The sequence below is a fragment of the Schistocerca nitens genome, chromosome 1 (genome assembly GCF_023898315.1).
Source record: "Schistocerca nitens isolate TAMUIC-IGC-003100 chromosome 1, iqSchNite1.1, whole genome shotgun sequence".
NCBI classification, from domain to species: Eukaryota; Metazoa; Arthropoda; class Insecta; order Orthoptera; family Acrididae; genus Schistocerca; species Schistocerca nitens.
The window spans coordinates 155,676,651-155,692,804 of record NC_064614.1 but is presented as its reverse complement, the minus strand read 5'-3'; the positions used below and the strand labels follow the sequence as shown (position 1 = coordinate 155,692,804).

The 16,154-nt window shown below is 46.9% G+C and overlaps 1 protein-coding gene across 1 annotated transcript in view; it reads right to left on the bottom strand.

Annotated features, from left to right (window-relative positions):
- The window catches only part of LOC126243928 (putative inorganic phosphate cotransporter), a 246,450-nt gene that overhangs the window by 210,413 nt on the left and 19,883 nt on the right, over window positions 1-16,154 (bottom strand). Inside the window, exon 3 of the mRNA XM_049948199.1 lies at window positions 13,976-14,206. Coding sequence (XP_049804156.1) covers window positions 13,976-14,206 — 231 coding nt within the window. The remainder of the gene's footprint in view (window positions 1-13,975; window positions 14,207-16,154) is intronic.

Below are 16,154 nucleotides of genomic sequence, written 5' to 3'. Positions count from 1 at the left end.
AAAATGATACTTTGGGCGTCACGTAAAATGGTTTACTGTGAAATTCTCACTTATCAAACAAACTTTAAGCTCTTACGTCTTTGAATTAGGTCATCAACAAAAGTTGCCATTTTGTTTTGGTACTTGGCCTACATAAGAATTTAATGTTTAAATGAATCGAGGTAGCTTTGATTTAACACAGATATTGTTGCTAAAGAATCATATAATGTAATATAATTATTAAGGAATAATATACAATAGTTTTTAATTTTTATTAAGTATTGGACAAAAAAGTTGAAGCAAAGACATTGAATTTCAACTGACATTTAACATTTTCTTACGACACAACTTTCAGAATTCTTGCAGATGCACAAACAAATTGAAATTTACAAGAATAATTTTATAAAGTATAATGTACGGGATTTTTCTAATTTTTTCTCATATGTGATTGTACAATAGACCGGCAAAAATGTGTGAATGATCTACAAGTTTTTGGTAAGTCACTGAATGAAGTCCATATGATCAGATATCTTTCATCTCATTTTCTTAATAATCACTTTTTGTCACTTCCACCCTTTCTACTCAATTGCAATAAATTTCTAATTTCTTATGTAACTAAAAGAAGGAAGTTGGTTTGTAACTAAAGATAACTTAGGAAACAAATTTGCAATGGTAAGTTCTATTAATTCTGTTACTTTTAGAAGGAGGTTTATAAGAAGTGCAAGAAGTTTGACACATGAAAGATAAAATTAATCAATTTATTCTAAATAATTATAATGTTTCTTTATCTTTACGTAGGTGTGTAGAGGATTTTCTTATTGCATTTGGGAATACTAGAACTGTTGTGAACATTTGAATGAAGACTTTTGCATTTTTGGTTAAACGTATCTATGTAAATAAAAACCAGCTGCCGGGTGTATGAAAGATCATCAGTTGAGAACAACTCGAGCGATGTGGCTGATTTTTGTTGTTGTGTTCACAATTGTTGGGACAAGGTTTGTATGAAAGAAAATTTGTGGAAAATCCAACGGAAAAGTCGGAAATTTGGATGGTACTTTTGTATGAAAGTCCTTATGAAAGAAATGTGCGGGTCGATTTAAGTGCACTGCTGTCAATTGATTTCATAAAATAAAATAAAATATAGATGGATATCAGTTGTGGTAATATGGTGTGCTGCAAACATTTGATTTCAGTTCGTGGTTTATTTCTTTGAAAAAAAAAAAAAAGAAATGCCACCAGTGAGGCGTTGAAATATCGATTGTCGTACACGCAAGGCGAATCAACTGCATGGCTGTCGACTCAATGAGACTGACGGAGAACGTAGCCAGCGCTTGGAAGCAAACCGGATAAGAATTTCTCGAACGCGATCCATTATGACTCCAGAACTACGGATACAGTCGAGTTCGATCCGCTCAATTAGATCTCACGCAGGTCACCCAACCGGACGGCAAACCGTAATAATTGGAGTTGAAAGTTTGGCGTTCAGGTACGATCCAACAATTGATTACGTCGATGATGTATTGGCCAACTTCGGAACAATGTCTGTCAACATTGCAATGCTTTGAGATTTCGAAACGAACCACCAGGATTATGTCGTGCGATCGGAAAGGTCAAATTACCGGAATTGATACCACCACCAGAGCCACTGGCATCATTGCTTTCTGGCCAAGAACCTCCATCGAAGAATCTCTTGCAGAATATAAACTGATCAGCCGAAACATTTCGACCAGCTAACCAATAGCCAGTACGTACATTTTTGTCACGGATAACAGCGATGCAGCATAAGGGCTTGAAAGCAGTGAAGCCGTGGTAGGTCGCTGGAGGAAACTGACACCACATTTGTACAAAAAAGTCACCTAATTTTCGTGAATTCCGGGAAGCGAGGGATGAGCTCTGACGTCATGTTCAGTCACATCGCCGATGTATTCGATCGGGTGCAGATATGGAGAGTTTAGGAGCTACCACATCAACTGAAACTCGCCACTGTATTCCAGGAACAAAGCCATCACACTCATGGTCTTGTGACATGGCGCATTATCTTGCTGAAAAATTCCACTGCTGCGGGAAACATGATCGTCATGAAGGGTTGTACGTGGTCTTCAACAAGTGTGTGATACTCCTTGGCCCTCATGGTGCCTTGCATGAGCTCCACTGGACGCGAAGGTGGCCCCGTGAATGTTCTGTAGACGATAATTGAGCCGCCGCCCGCTTTTCTCCGTCCCACAGTACAGATGTCAAGGAGGTGTTCCCCTGGAAGACGACGTATGTGCGTACTCCCATCGCCATGATGAAGAAGGTATCGGGATACGTCAATACATGTAACGCGCTGCCGCTGTGCCAAAGTCCAGTGCCGATGGTCACGCCCTCATTTCAGTCGTAGTTGCCGATGTGTTATCATTGGCACAAGGATGGCTCATCCGCTACGGAGGCGCATCGTTAGGAGTGTTCGGTGCAGTGTGTGTTCAGACACACTTGTACTCTGTCCAGTATTGACGTCTGATGTTAGTTCTGCAACAGTTATTTTACCAGTCTGCCCAGCCTACGACGTCCGACATGAGTAATGAGGGGTGATCGCCCAACCCCACGACATATGGATGTGGTTTCGCCATTTGCTGAATACACTTACCACAGCTCTCCTCGAACACCCGGAAAGTCGTGCTTTTTCCGGAATGTTCGTGTCAAGCCTCTGGGCTAACACAATCTGCCATTGGTCAAACTGCCCGTTCCACACATTGGCAGCACGCTCACTGATACTACATACACTGGACGTGTGTAAACAATGAAATAATAAGCAACCAGTTGCATATAAAAATTTAATTTCTTGTCTGCTTTCGGGCACTTAGTGCTCTTCTTCAGAAAGTTATGTCTTCTGAAGAAGGGCACTAAGTGCGCGAAACCGGTCGAGAAATTAAATTTCTTATATGCAACTGGTTGCTTGCTATTTCTTTATATGCGACTATAGTCGCTAAAGAAGGAAAAAATACTAAACCATGCGTGTGTCTGACTAGCAGTCATTCCTCGCCAGGTGATGCTGCTATCGCCAGAAAGGGTCGCTGGTCATAATGTTCTGGCTGATCAGAGTACAGAAGTACAACAGTTCATTCCAAATGACATCATTTCGGGCGAATATTATCGATGAACAAAGTTTTAACCCAACTTTGAGAGAGATTCTTTTTCCACTGAATCCCAGATCAAGTATACAGACACATCACAGAAACACTAATTATTCACAAAGTTTCACCAAGGTTCATAAATTAATAATATCTCTTCATATTAACAGATCCAAGAACAAATTCACCGTTGTGCAGGAGCATTATTGCTGCCAGTGAGTGCTGATCCAGTTTTCTTCAGATTTATTCCCTCTGAAATCCTTATGATGAAATCAATCAGCGTTGTGCCATCAGTCGTACGGTTGATTAAGATGATTAATCCATTAGCCAATAGCATGATTCACCCATTAACCAGTATGTAGCAATGTTACTATTCGCGTTTCAATGCGATACCTAACAAAAATTCTTTATTCACTTACAGGTCAAGAAACAAACGAAAAGGGAAAATGTTAAGATTTTTTTATGCACCCATTTGGACAATCTTTTCATTAACTATACGTGATCTTCATCCTACTGTGTGCTATGTAGCTATTCACCTGGAGAATGGACAACATGTTTATTTCACAGCAGCAAACGTAGTGCAGAGAGGTAAACAACCACCGGCGACAACGCCGACAAGCACATGCGCAAGTGATCCATTTGCAAGAACACTACTTTACTCGGAGACGCCGAGATATTTCACGTGAAACGCATCATCAAAAAAACTCCGACGTCGGAAACAGCGAAAGTCTGTTCCTGGATACTTGAATGTATATTCATCCGACGCATTGGGACGCATTTACACAGTTCATTCGAGCAATGACGAATGTTCCTGTCTGCATTTGTTATTGGTTAATGTTCCTGGACCGACTTCATTTAAATTCTTAAGCACTGTCAAAAGCAAGTTGTGTGCAGTATATCGAGGAGTCTGTCAATGTTTACATCTACTCGACAACGAGATGCATTTGGGTAACACCCTCGCTGATGCTGTTATTTCGTCTACTGCGCAACAGACTCGATCACTTTTTGCCATCATCATTCAACGCGTGTTTCAACTCTGGTACCGCGCGCCGCGGAATTTGAATCCCCACCAAACGCCATGGACGTTGAAGACCCCTAGATGTCTCTGCACCATGGCGCTGTAAGCTCTGGCGGCGCGCGCCTCCTGGCCCGCTTTTAGTGTGAGGGCGCCACAGTGGAACACGTGGTTCCAGCGGCCAATAGCGGCGCTCCCAGTAGAGTACTTAAGCGCCTGCCTCTCACTCAGCCAGCATCTCCGGCGGTGCTCTGCAAGGATACCGCCCTTCGATTGTGCCATTCCAGCACTAATCGAAGCGCTAGGTTTCAGGTGCCAGCCAGCCAGCCAGCCAGCGGTCCAGCCGAGCAGCAGCAGCAGCAACAGCAGCAGCAGCAGGAGCAGTCCCGGCCAGCAGCTGCGGTCCCGGCAGCGGTCCCAGCCAGTAGCAGTGGTCCAGCTGGCAGCAGCCAGCCAACCCTCCAGCAGTAGCAGCTGTCCAGCCAGCAGCAGCAGCAGCAACCAGCCAGCCCTCCAGCAGCAGCATCAGTCGCAGTAGTAGCAGCAGCAGCAGCACCAGCAGCGGCCCCAGCCCCGTCCGCAGCAGCAGCAGCGGCAGCAGCAGCAGATGCGGCATTCCTGCCACTCGTTGTCGAGTCAGCGCCAGCGCCAGCAGCGTGGAACTCTGGTCTTCGTCCGTCTTCGTCTTCCTCCGTCTTCGTCTTCATCCGTCTTCGTCTGTCCCCAGTTTTTGTCCTTTCTTTTTCGTTCCATGCGTTTTTATTTCTCCCTGTCGTCATGTCAGCCCCCACCACCACTACCACCACAGCCATAGTTTATACTTCCCCCTCCGCCGCCACCACCACCATAACATGGTGTGCCCAGTCACACCTCCCTCTTTCCATCCCGCCTCTTCTCACTCTCCCTTCGCCCTCACTCTTTGTCGCCCCCTCTCCAGCTTCTTCCTCCCACTCCTCTCCCTCTGATCCTTTCCCCCCACTCCCCCAGCCTGTTACTGCAGCTCCAGCTACGGTGGTGGCCCGTCGGGCCACTGCCCATGCCCAACTCTCCCCATCGCCTTCGCCATCAGTGCCACCACCGCCACCGTCCCCGTCCCCGTCGCCGTCACCATCTCCGGCGCCGACTACTGCATCCACGCCGGGACCTATCCCTTCCCATCACCTCCCTATAGCTCCCGTCCCTGATATCACCACCCGCCCTTCTGCCGCCATTAAACGCCCTAGTGGCACCACCACCTCCTCCGCTCCCAAAAAGGCCCCGCCCGTCCTCCTTCCCCCCCCCCCCCCCAGGGTGCCATGGATGTCTCCCCACCTGGGCCTGCTCCCTCTGCCTCCTCCTCCTCTTCCTCCCCCCCTCTTTATACAAATACCTCCTCTCCCGTCCTGATCCTTCCCTTCTCGAGGCCAAGAATCTCTCCCTCCTCCTCCGCCAACACTTCCCTGGTGCCCCCATCTCTCTCCTCACTCCCAGACAGGATTCCGTTCTCATCTCCTCCCCCAGCCCAACCCTCCATACTGACATCCTCTCCCGCCTCCCCATCACCCATTTTGGCCCCAACGCCTCCCTCACCCCTGCTCCTTCTCCATCTCCTACCCGCCAACCCCAACCCCCGTATCGCCCGCCGACCCTCACCACCGTGATCACTCCAGTCTGTCGATCACGGAGGAGGAGGTGTTGGCGGAGCTCAAGGTGCATCCCACACTGGAGGTGCAGGCGATCCGCCACATTTTCAACTCGGCCGGCCCCACCCACCTTATGCGGGTTTTCTCTGAGGACACCCCCTCCATTGACTGTCTCCTGAAGGAGGGTGCCCTCCTCTTCAACCAGCGCTATAAGGTCGACCCCTCCCGTTCCCCTCCTCAATCCCTACACTGCCAGAGGTGTCTGCACTATAACGCACACCCAACAGCCGAGTGCCGCGAGGCCCCCACCTGCCCGCATTGTAGGCAAGCGCACTTCCTCCGTCAGTGCCCTAACCTTCAATCCCCTCCCTCCTGCAATACCTGCAATCTCCCCCATCCCACCTACTCCCAAAAGTGTAAAGCCCGACCCCCTCTGACCACTCCTGAACTCACCGTCCCTGTCCATCCTCTGGACGCCCCCACCCCTCCTGGCAATTCCCTTCGTCCCCCCCCCCCCCGCTGAGGACATCACCAGGTTCCTCACCATTGTCCTTCAGAATGTTCATCCCTTTCAGCGCCCCCACACACTACAACAGATATCCCTCGCCGCCCGTTCCATTTTCCAACTCAAAATGTACGCCACCTACTCCAACAACCAGGCCCATTTCACCTTCTCCCGTCTTGACACCCTCATCTAAATCCCTGTCATGGCGCGACAGCAACGTATCCTTTTCAACAATATCCGCTCCCTTCCCGCCAACAAGAACCTCTTCATGCACACCCTTGCCACCCACCGCGTGGATGCCTTCCTCCTCAATGAAACCTTCCTCCAGCCCCACCACACCGTCTACACTTCGCCCTATCTTCTCCACCACTCTGATAATCCCCTCCCAATTGCGCGTGGCGGAGTTGTCATTGGTCACCACCGCCAGATCCCCGTTCGGCTCCAACCTCTCCTTCCCGACCCCACCGAACACCTGATCCTTAGTCTCTTCTTCCCCGGCCTTACCGTTACCTGCGCCACCATCTATGTCCGCCCCAACGCCCCTATTCCCTTCGACTTCCTCTCCCACATCGACCGTACCTTCTCCTCCTACGTGATCGCCGCCGACCTCAACATCCATAGTCATTCCGCTGCCCAGTTATGGCAGTGGCATCGGTTCCTCTCCTCCCTTCAAGGCGACCTCATCCCCATCCCGAATCCAATTCCACTCCCGATGTTATCCTCTCCTCCCCCAACCTCCTTGGCCGCATAACTGTGGATGTCCTGAAGCCTATTGGTAGCGACCATCTCCCTGTCCTCCTCAACGTTTCAGACGGTCGACGCCCCCGCCCCAACCCTCATAATGACCCTCCCCCTAAGTACGTCCATGACTATTCCCGTGCCAACTGCAATGCCTACTGGGATACACTCTCCACCCAGGTCGATAGCCACCCCTTCACCTACCACCACCCCGACGATGTCACCCATGCCACCTCCTTTCTCCAGCAGACCTTGTCTGAGGCCGTGGAGGCCCACGTCCTTACTGTCGCCATGCACCCCCACCGTCCTACCTTACCCCCACAGGCTGTCCTCCTCCTCTGTGAATCCCGCCGTCTCTACCGTGCCTTCCTCCGCACGCGTGACCCAGACACACTACGACGCCACCGGCAACTCCAGCGACACATTCGTAATTTGCTCACGGCTAAGAACTGCCAGAACTGGCGACAGACATGCACCCGTTTAAATGCTACCCTACCTATCAAGTCATCCAAGTTCTGGTTAGCCTTCCGTCGCCTTACCGGAACTAAACCCTCCCCCTACTATCCTCTTCTCCATGATGATCACCCCTTCCCTGACACCCTTAGTAAGGCCAATCACTTTGCCTCCTCCCTCTCCGATGTATTTTCCATCCCCGATGATCCCCAGTTCGATTACTCCCTCTGCCTGGATGTCCACGATCGAACTGACACCTCTGTCCCTCCCCTCGCTCCTGGTTTCCAGTACTTGGACAACATTGTACACACGGATCTCAATGCCCCTATCACTATACAGGATCTCATTGCTACACTCCGCACAAAACGCAACACCGCTCCTGGTCACGATCGTGTCACCTACCGTCACCTTCGTGAAGCTCCAGTCTCTTTCCTCTCCACCCTGGCCAGGCTCTACAATGTAGTCCAGTCCACCAGTTACTACCCCGACCTGTGGAAAACCTCCCATATCCTAATGTTCCTTAAACCTGGCAAACCGCCGTCCGCTGTCTCCTCCTACCATCCCATCAGCCTTACCTCGGTCTTCAGCAAGGTCCTGGAATCAATCCTCACCCGACGCATCCACCAGCACCTCCGCCAGCACCGCCTCCTTCCCGTTACCCAGTGTGGCTTTCGCCCCGTCCTTCTCTTCCAACGACCTTCTCCTTCACCTCACTCATCTCCTTTCCGACCAGCTTAATTCCCGTCGCTCTGCAATCTTCCTCTCCCTGGACCTCGAACATACTTATGACCGCGTATGGCATTCTGGTCTCCTCTTCAAGCTCCAAACCTTCGCCCTTCCCATTAACTACGTCCGTCTGATCGGCTCCCATCTCTCCCGCCATCCTTCCTATGTCACCATCCATAATACAGATTTCTACACCTTTTTCCCCTCCGCCGGTGTGCCCTAAGGCTCCGTCCTCTCCCCCCTTCTGTACCTTTTGTACACGGCGGACATGCCGCCGCCGTCACCCCCCGTCCACCTTCTCCAGTTTGCCGATGACACCGCCTTCCTTGCCCTTGCCGCCACCCTGCAGCGCTCCCAACACCTTCTCCAATCCCATCTTGACCGGTTCACCGCTTGGTGCAACCAGTGGTTGCTCAAGGTCAATCCCTCCAAAACCCAGCCGATCATTGTAGACAAAACCACGCCTTCCTTCAGCCTCCTTGATATCTATCTCACCATCTATGGCCATCCTATCGCCCTCACTCCCACCCTTAAGTACCTTGGCGTCACCCTCGACCGTCGCCTCTCCTGGACTCCACATCTCCGGACAATCCAAGCCAAGGCATGCTCCCGACTGTTTCCTCAAGCTCCTTTCTGGCCATACGTGGGGAGTGGACCCCTCCACCATCCTCCACACCTATAAATCCCTCATCCGCCCTATCCTTTGTTACGCCCATCCGGCTTGGATCTCCGCCCCCCCCCTACCTTTTATAAATCCCTCCAAATCCTTGAACGCCATGCTGTCCGCCTCGCCTATCGCATCCGTCTCCCCTCCCCCACGTGGATCCTGTAGGATCTCATCCCCTTCCCCCACTTCCTCCTTTTCCTTGAAAGGATACGGATCCTGTACACCTCCTGCAAACTCGATCCTCCTCACCCGCTAGTCTCCCCAATCCTCTCCCACCCCCGCCCGCTGCCGCGCCTGTATTGCCACGTCCTACCCGGTCTCCATCTCTCCACCCAACTTACTCTCTCCCAAGGTGGCTTCCGCCAGCTCCCTCTCCCTGATGGTGCCCTCCTCCCCTCCATCTACCCCTCCTACCAACTTTGATCCTCCCAACCTCCTCCTGTGTTTGCTGCTCTGGGCACCCTCTCTCCCTTCTCTCCCTCTTCCCTCCCTCCTCCATTTCTCCCCTCTCCTCCCCCGGGCTTCCCTCCCCTGTCCCTCTCCTCCCCCCATCTCCTCACCCATTGGCATGCTTGTTCTCCCCTCTCCCCCACCTCACCCTTATTCACCTCTTGGCAGGTCCCCGGACTCGCACACGCTAAGTGGACATTCGCGCGCCGGAGGTCATCGCCATCAGTGTCTCGTGTGTGCCGTCGTGTTTAGTGTTCAGTGTTCACCGTCACACTCCATCGTTCACCAGTGCCATCGTCATCTTCAGTGTTTGTGCTTCGTGTCAACAGTTTGTAGTGTGGATTGTCATCGAGTGTGAACGGCTTCATGTTTTTTATGTTCATGTGTCTACTGTTTTTTCTCGCCGTTTTGTTCCAAGTCATGTATCTTCTCTGTTTTTGTCATTGTACTATCTTTGGCTGAAGAACGGCGTATTGTGCTGCTGCCAGTCTACCTGTTCTACGGGTTTTAAAATCACAATAAAGAAAAAAAAAACTCAGCCAGCCAGTGTAATCTCGCGGACGTCTGTGGGCACATCGCCTCGCGTTAGGCAGCTTACTTAGTTTCTTGTTCTGTGTACGAGTGAACGTGTTTGTTAGGTTTCCTTGTGGCTCCGTTGTTCGATCTTGTTGTTGTTCGTTCTGTCCTTCGTTGGTCGTCCTCGCCCGTTGTGTTGTTGTTCGCGGGCCTCTCCCCGGGTCCTGCCGCGCGACCGTCCCAGTCGCAGTTACAACATCAACAATCCCACTTCATTTGAGGAACAAATTCAAAGACGATAGAGCTGAAGATATTCTCCATCTAGTCCGTACGATAATAGCGAATTACGAACTTGAACTTTACAGGGAGATCCACAACGAGGTGTTAACTTCTGTAGACGATTTGCGTCGGCAAGATGTTGAACGAAGTAGGAATAACAGCACCGAATCGCCTCATGCACGATGTATTCAGTCGAGAAATTCAACGACAACGGAAATACGATCGAGATGCTTTGAGTCAGTCAGCGCAAACACAGATCCAACTTTTGAATCAACAGCAGAAAACCGCGTACGGAGAAATCTTATCCATAGATGCACTTGGTGGAACTGGTAAAACGTTCCTAATTTCATTAATTTTAGCTTCTATTCGCACATAAAGTCACATAGCTCTGGTTGTGGCATCATCTAGGATCGTTGTCAAATTATTTGAGGGAGGACGAACAGCTCATCCTGCGCTCAAAAGGCCACTGAATTTGCAAACTATAAATGAACCGACATGCAATATCGCCAAAAATTAAGCAGCGGCTAAAGTACCGAAAAACTAATCATTTGGGATTAGTAAACGATGGCGCACAAGCGAGCACTGTGGGCACTCGATCGAACGTTGAAAGATTTGCACAATAATTTGGACGTCTTTCAAGAGACAAGTTATAAGTCTCAAGTTAACAACGAATACGCGAGTTCCGTTAGGAAATGATGGTGCCCAGGAAGTGTTTTCCAGGCAATTATTAGAGACTGGTAGTGGAACAATTCCGGTTGACGCTTCAGCTGGCCTCATTGCGTTTCCACCTAATTTTTGTGAATTCGCAACACTGAACGAAGATTGATAACGAAAGTGTTCCCGAATATTTCTGCAAATTAGAAAAGCTATGCATGAGCGAACAAGCCATTTGGGGAGCGAGAAATAAGGACTTAGACAATATGAACATAAAAATTCAGTGGCAGATCCCTGCTAAATTGCTTTCATGTAATTCGATCGATTCCATTACAGATCCAGATGAAAATGACAGTTATTAAATTGAATTCCTGAATTACATGGATGCGCCAGGAATGCCACCACTCAATTTGCAGCTCAAGGTCGGCTCGGTGATAATCATGTTATGCAATCTGATTCAACTGAAGCTGTGCAGTGGAACAAGACTCGCTGTCAATCTGATGAACAACTGGGCTCAACAACAATAATCATAGGAAAGTTCCAAGGCGAGGCTTTCCTGATGCGAAGAATCTTTATTTTAGACTGCTACAATTCATGTGTGCTTACATATTCTAGTTTTGGAGTATAAAAAAGATAATTAGCTAGCAAGAAGGGTTCGGACAATTTGAAATTAGTTATAATTTTACCTTAGATAATTTACATAGCTGTAATAGTATCTAAAAACTTGAGTATTCTCATATATGAAGCTATGAGTGTAGATCTTGAAAGAAAAGAAATGAAAATTCATCACTGCTGAACCTGGAAAGAAGTTTAATAATTTGGAGATAGAAGTTAAGACAGGTATTCCTCAAAAACATGCTGGACATAATGTATGCGTTTCAGATGTGTTTCTGAGAGGTTTTAGAGGGTCACCCAATAGCAAGTTTCCCTATTTTACATCACTGCGAAATAAAAAACACATGGCATGCATGGTGTTACCACTACAAAGTTTGCCCACTTGTGAGCTGCGCTCAGTTTTCCGCAGCAAAACAACAACCCACTGTCGACACACATCGTGGCTTAACATCTGCTTGTGGAGAAGGCTGTATGAGCATTCGCATGGCAGTGAGACCTGAGTCCATCATTCGGCAACTGAGGCGAAACGTCACAGCACGGTGTGGAAGAGACCTGGCGAAGCTCCCAAAAATGGCGAAAGTCGTACATTCCACAGGGTAAGTAATGTCATTCCCCTTTTGGTGCTGCCAGACATTGTTACTCGTTCACTAGCTGCCTCGCAACACGACAGTTAATGCTGAGAAGTATTGTAATGTCTTGAGGAATTATGAGCCGTCATCAAAAGAAAACGTCATGGATCTTTGTGTCACAAAGTTGTCTCCATCATGTCAATGATCTGCATCACGCAGTTCGAATGACCCAGGCGGAGCTCGGATGAAGCAACTGGGAAATGTTCCCGCATCCTCCGTATTCACCAGATTTTGCCTCAAGTGATTTTCATATACACCCTCAACTCAAAGGCCGTCTTGAAGATAAGCGCTTCAATACCGGTGATGAAGCCACATTAACAGTGAAGAGCTGGTTACGAGCACAGGACCCAACCTGGTACAAGACTGGCTTTTAAAACCTTCAGTCACGTTAACAAAAATGCTTGGAAAAACATCTCACTATCTAGAAAATAACAGAAGCATTGTATAATGTCAATAAAACTATTTCAACATGATAAATTGTGTGTAGTTTCTTTTATAAAATAGGGAAACGTGCTTATTGGACCCGCCTCGTACTTTTTAATTAAAGATTTCAGGTTTTATTCGTTGGAATTTTTCTGCTGTAAGTATTTCTAGAAATCATGAGAAAGAGAATAATTTTCCATGTAAAAGTCGGTGCATCACGAAGATCAAATTTATGGTAGTACCCACATTTCAGGTCTATTCACGAAGGACAATTTTTTGTAAATCACTTGAGTGCTGGAGTGCTGAGCACTCAGCGTGCTCCCTGCACTTCTGACGTGAGGTACTGTGTTTCTCTATGCCCCAGGATTACTACCATACCTATGTGTTGCTGGCGTCTAAGCTGTGCTTATTCAACAATCTCAGGCAGTGCTGGTTAGCTCTATGTGTTGTATTAGATTAGATTAAATTAGATTTACTTTCATTCCAATCAACCCGTAGTGAGGAGGTCCTCCAGGATGTAGAACATGTCAGAAAAACAACAATACATGACAAATATTTACAACTCAAAGAAATAAGCTAATGTACCATTCCACAGGTCCCAAGTGGCATGGTCGTCATTTTTTAATGAATGCTATATGAAAGAATCATATTAGAAATACTAATGCACTGAATTTAAAATAAACAGTTTTTTATTTATTTATAAGGTAATAAACGTGTAATACAACTACTAAATACTTATTTACAATGAACACATTCCTGCACTGATCTGGTGCAGAAGTTAGATTGTACTTACACACACACACACACACACACACACACACACACACACATTTATTTACAATGAACACATTACTGTACTGAAATTGTGGAGAAGTTATATTGTACTTTTATATATATATATATATATATATATATATATATATATATATATATATATATATACAAATCAATTGGTTCTACTGAGAAATTCAACAATGGAGTAGAAAGAGTTGGCCACCAATAAATCTTTAGGCTTCTCTTAAACTGAATTTCATTGGTTAGTAAGCTTTTTATGGCTCCTGGCAAATTATTGAAAATGTGTGTTCCTGAATAATGCACACTTTTTTGTACAATACTAAGTGACTTCAAATCCTTTAAATCTTATTTCTAGTATTGATTTCATGAATTGAGCTGTTAGTTTGAAAAAGTGATATATTTTTAATGATAAATTTTATTAAGGAATATATATATATATAGGGATGCAGTATGAAAAAAGGTTCTCCATCGTGTATATTTATTGCCTATATTGATACTGTGTATGGTGCAGGCATACTATAAGTGCCACACGCGCCCCATGTCCAGTCTTACAGCATGGAATGTGTCTGTACATGTACATTATGTGTCATAACGATGCTAAGACACGTCTTGGTCCACAACTTAGCGTTGTGCCTCATATTGTTTCACGGATCTCTTAACATGTTGACATGTGTGAGAGTCAGTTTGGCTCCAAAAAGTGAAGCTGTGAAGTGTGTTAATGTAGTTACTCTGTGCGCTGAAAGTGGGACAAGTACTACACGAATAATGTCTTGGCGGTAGGGATGTCACAGCTACGTACCTGAGAGAGACCCGTAGCTACTCTGAATGCACAGACGAGCACCACACCGCCAGTGTCTGCAGCCACCTCTGTGAGCAAGGTGAACATACCGGAGAGGATGAGCGAGGCCGACAACAAGTTCTTCGAATTGAACCTGTCCGCCGCCCACCCGGCTGGCGCCAGCGTCACCACATAGCCCCAGAAGAAGGCGCTCAGGATGGTGCTCGTCTCAGATTGGCTCCAGCCGTAGTCCTTTGGGTAAAATAATCAAAGCCATTCACAAATCTTTGATCGTTGAGTATTCTCCCTACATGTGATAAATGGAAGATGAATTGTTTTATGGTGTTGACTTACTAGATGTTACGGGATTATCGTCAGCATACCTTCAGGCTGAGAGGGTAAACAAGACGAGCCAGACAGTATTAAAGACTATACACCAATGCCGAAACAGCTATGGAACCATTAAGATCTCTTTAATTTATTTTAGTTGAATGTGTAAAAGGGACCCAATCTGTGATCAAATATCAGGAGGTACAGAAGCAGGTACTTATTGTAATATTGAGAGAAGCACTTCTGGACAGCTGATACAACCAAGCCCTTGTTTAAGAACTAAGGTAGTCTACAAGCATCTTTTCCTAACATACTTTTCTCAGCATCGCCTGATTTAATTCGACTGTACTCTATTATCCACGTTCTATTTAACATATTTTAAAAAAATTCTCCATTTGTTTCAAGTGGTTGTCCAAGTAGCAGTGCGTTGATGCAAGAGTAACTTGACATGCATCTTGACCTGAAACAACTGTCTAAGTTCCCTCAGAGCAGTATTCCCACTGTTCTTTCAGAGAGGTCGGGAAACCTTCCAGTGAGCTGCATTTGGTAGCAGGTGTTTGGACAAACTGCAACTAGACGCTACACGTTCCATCTGTCAACTATTTTATTTCACACATTTATCGACGAACTACATTCCACTTTCAGATAGAATTTCATAATCGATTATCGAAAACTGAATCAAGGTCGACTTCGACATGTACCAACAGATTCTTCGACTCTTATTTTTTATACGTAACACAGGTATATAACAGCAGCAAAATATTGTTGAGTGCTTTCTGATTCCGTAGATACCATACAATCTCTCAGAAATTGTTTTTCAGGATATCTGTAAAAAAAAAACATATTCATAATGTTGTAATCAGTTAAACTCATCACACCATGTTCTGTTTAGCATGAATTGAGAATCTGTAACAACTACAGATCAAAACAGGATAACAGCATAATAGGAAGTTACTCATTTGGCTACTTGCAAAGCTTTTTTCCTTACGTTTTTACATAGTCTGTACCACAGCAATAAATTTACTGGAAGAATTGGGGTTTCCATTTGCGCTGTACTAATATTATATGTTCACAACTAGTTTCATTCTCCTAGTCCAGTCTACAGTGATTTTATGGTTCTGTATAAAACGGAGTATACACACATAAAAAAAATTTCTGTCTTGAAGATAGACGTTGACAGTGGATATTGTATCACAGACACAGTCCCTTTGACTGTTCAGAGATGGCACTAAACCCGCCAAAAGATGTAAACAACCATGCGTGAGCAGTGCCTATTAGACGGAGGGGTCCTATAGCCGATCAGTTCCAGTCATTCCACCAGGATGAAGGTACACGGCTCGTGTTGTCTGTACTTCAGCCATGCCTAGACGGTCAATACTGCGGTTCTATCGCGTCGGCATAGTTACTTTGAGCCTGGAAGGGCTCTCAACAAGGGAAATGCCCAGGCATCCCTGAGTGAACATAAGCGATGTTGTTCGGACATGGAGGAGATACAGAGAGACAGGATCTGTCGATGTTGCTGCGGCCGCCAAAGAGCTACTACCACAGTGGATAACCGCTACCTACGGATTATGGGTCAGAGGAACCCTGGCAGCAATGCCACCATGTTGAATAATGCTTTTCGTGAAGCCACAGGTCGTCGTGTTACGATTCAAACTGTGCGCAACAAGCTGCATGATGCACAACTTCACTCCTGACGTCCATGGCGTGGTCCATCTTTGCCACCACGACACCATGCAGCGCGATACAGATGGGCCCAACAGCACGCCGAATCCACCGCTCAGGATTGGCATCACGTTCTCTTCACCGATGAGTGTCGCATATACCCTCAACCAGACAGTCATCGAAGACGTATTTGGAGGCAACCCGG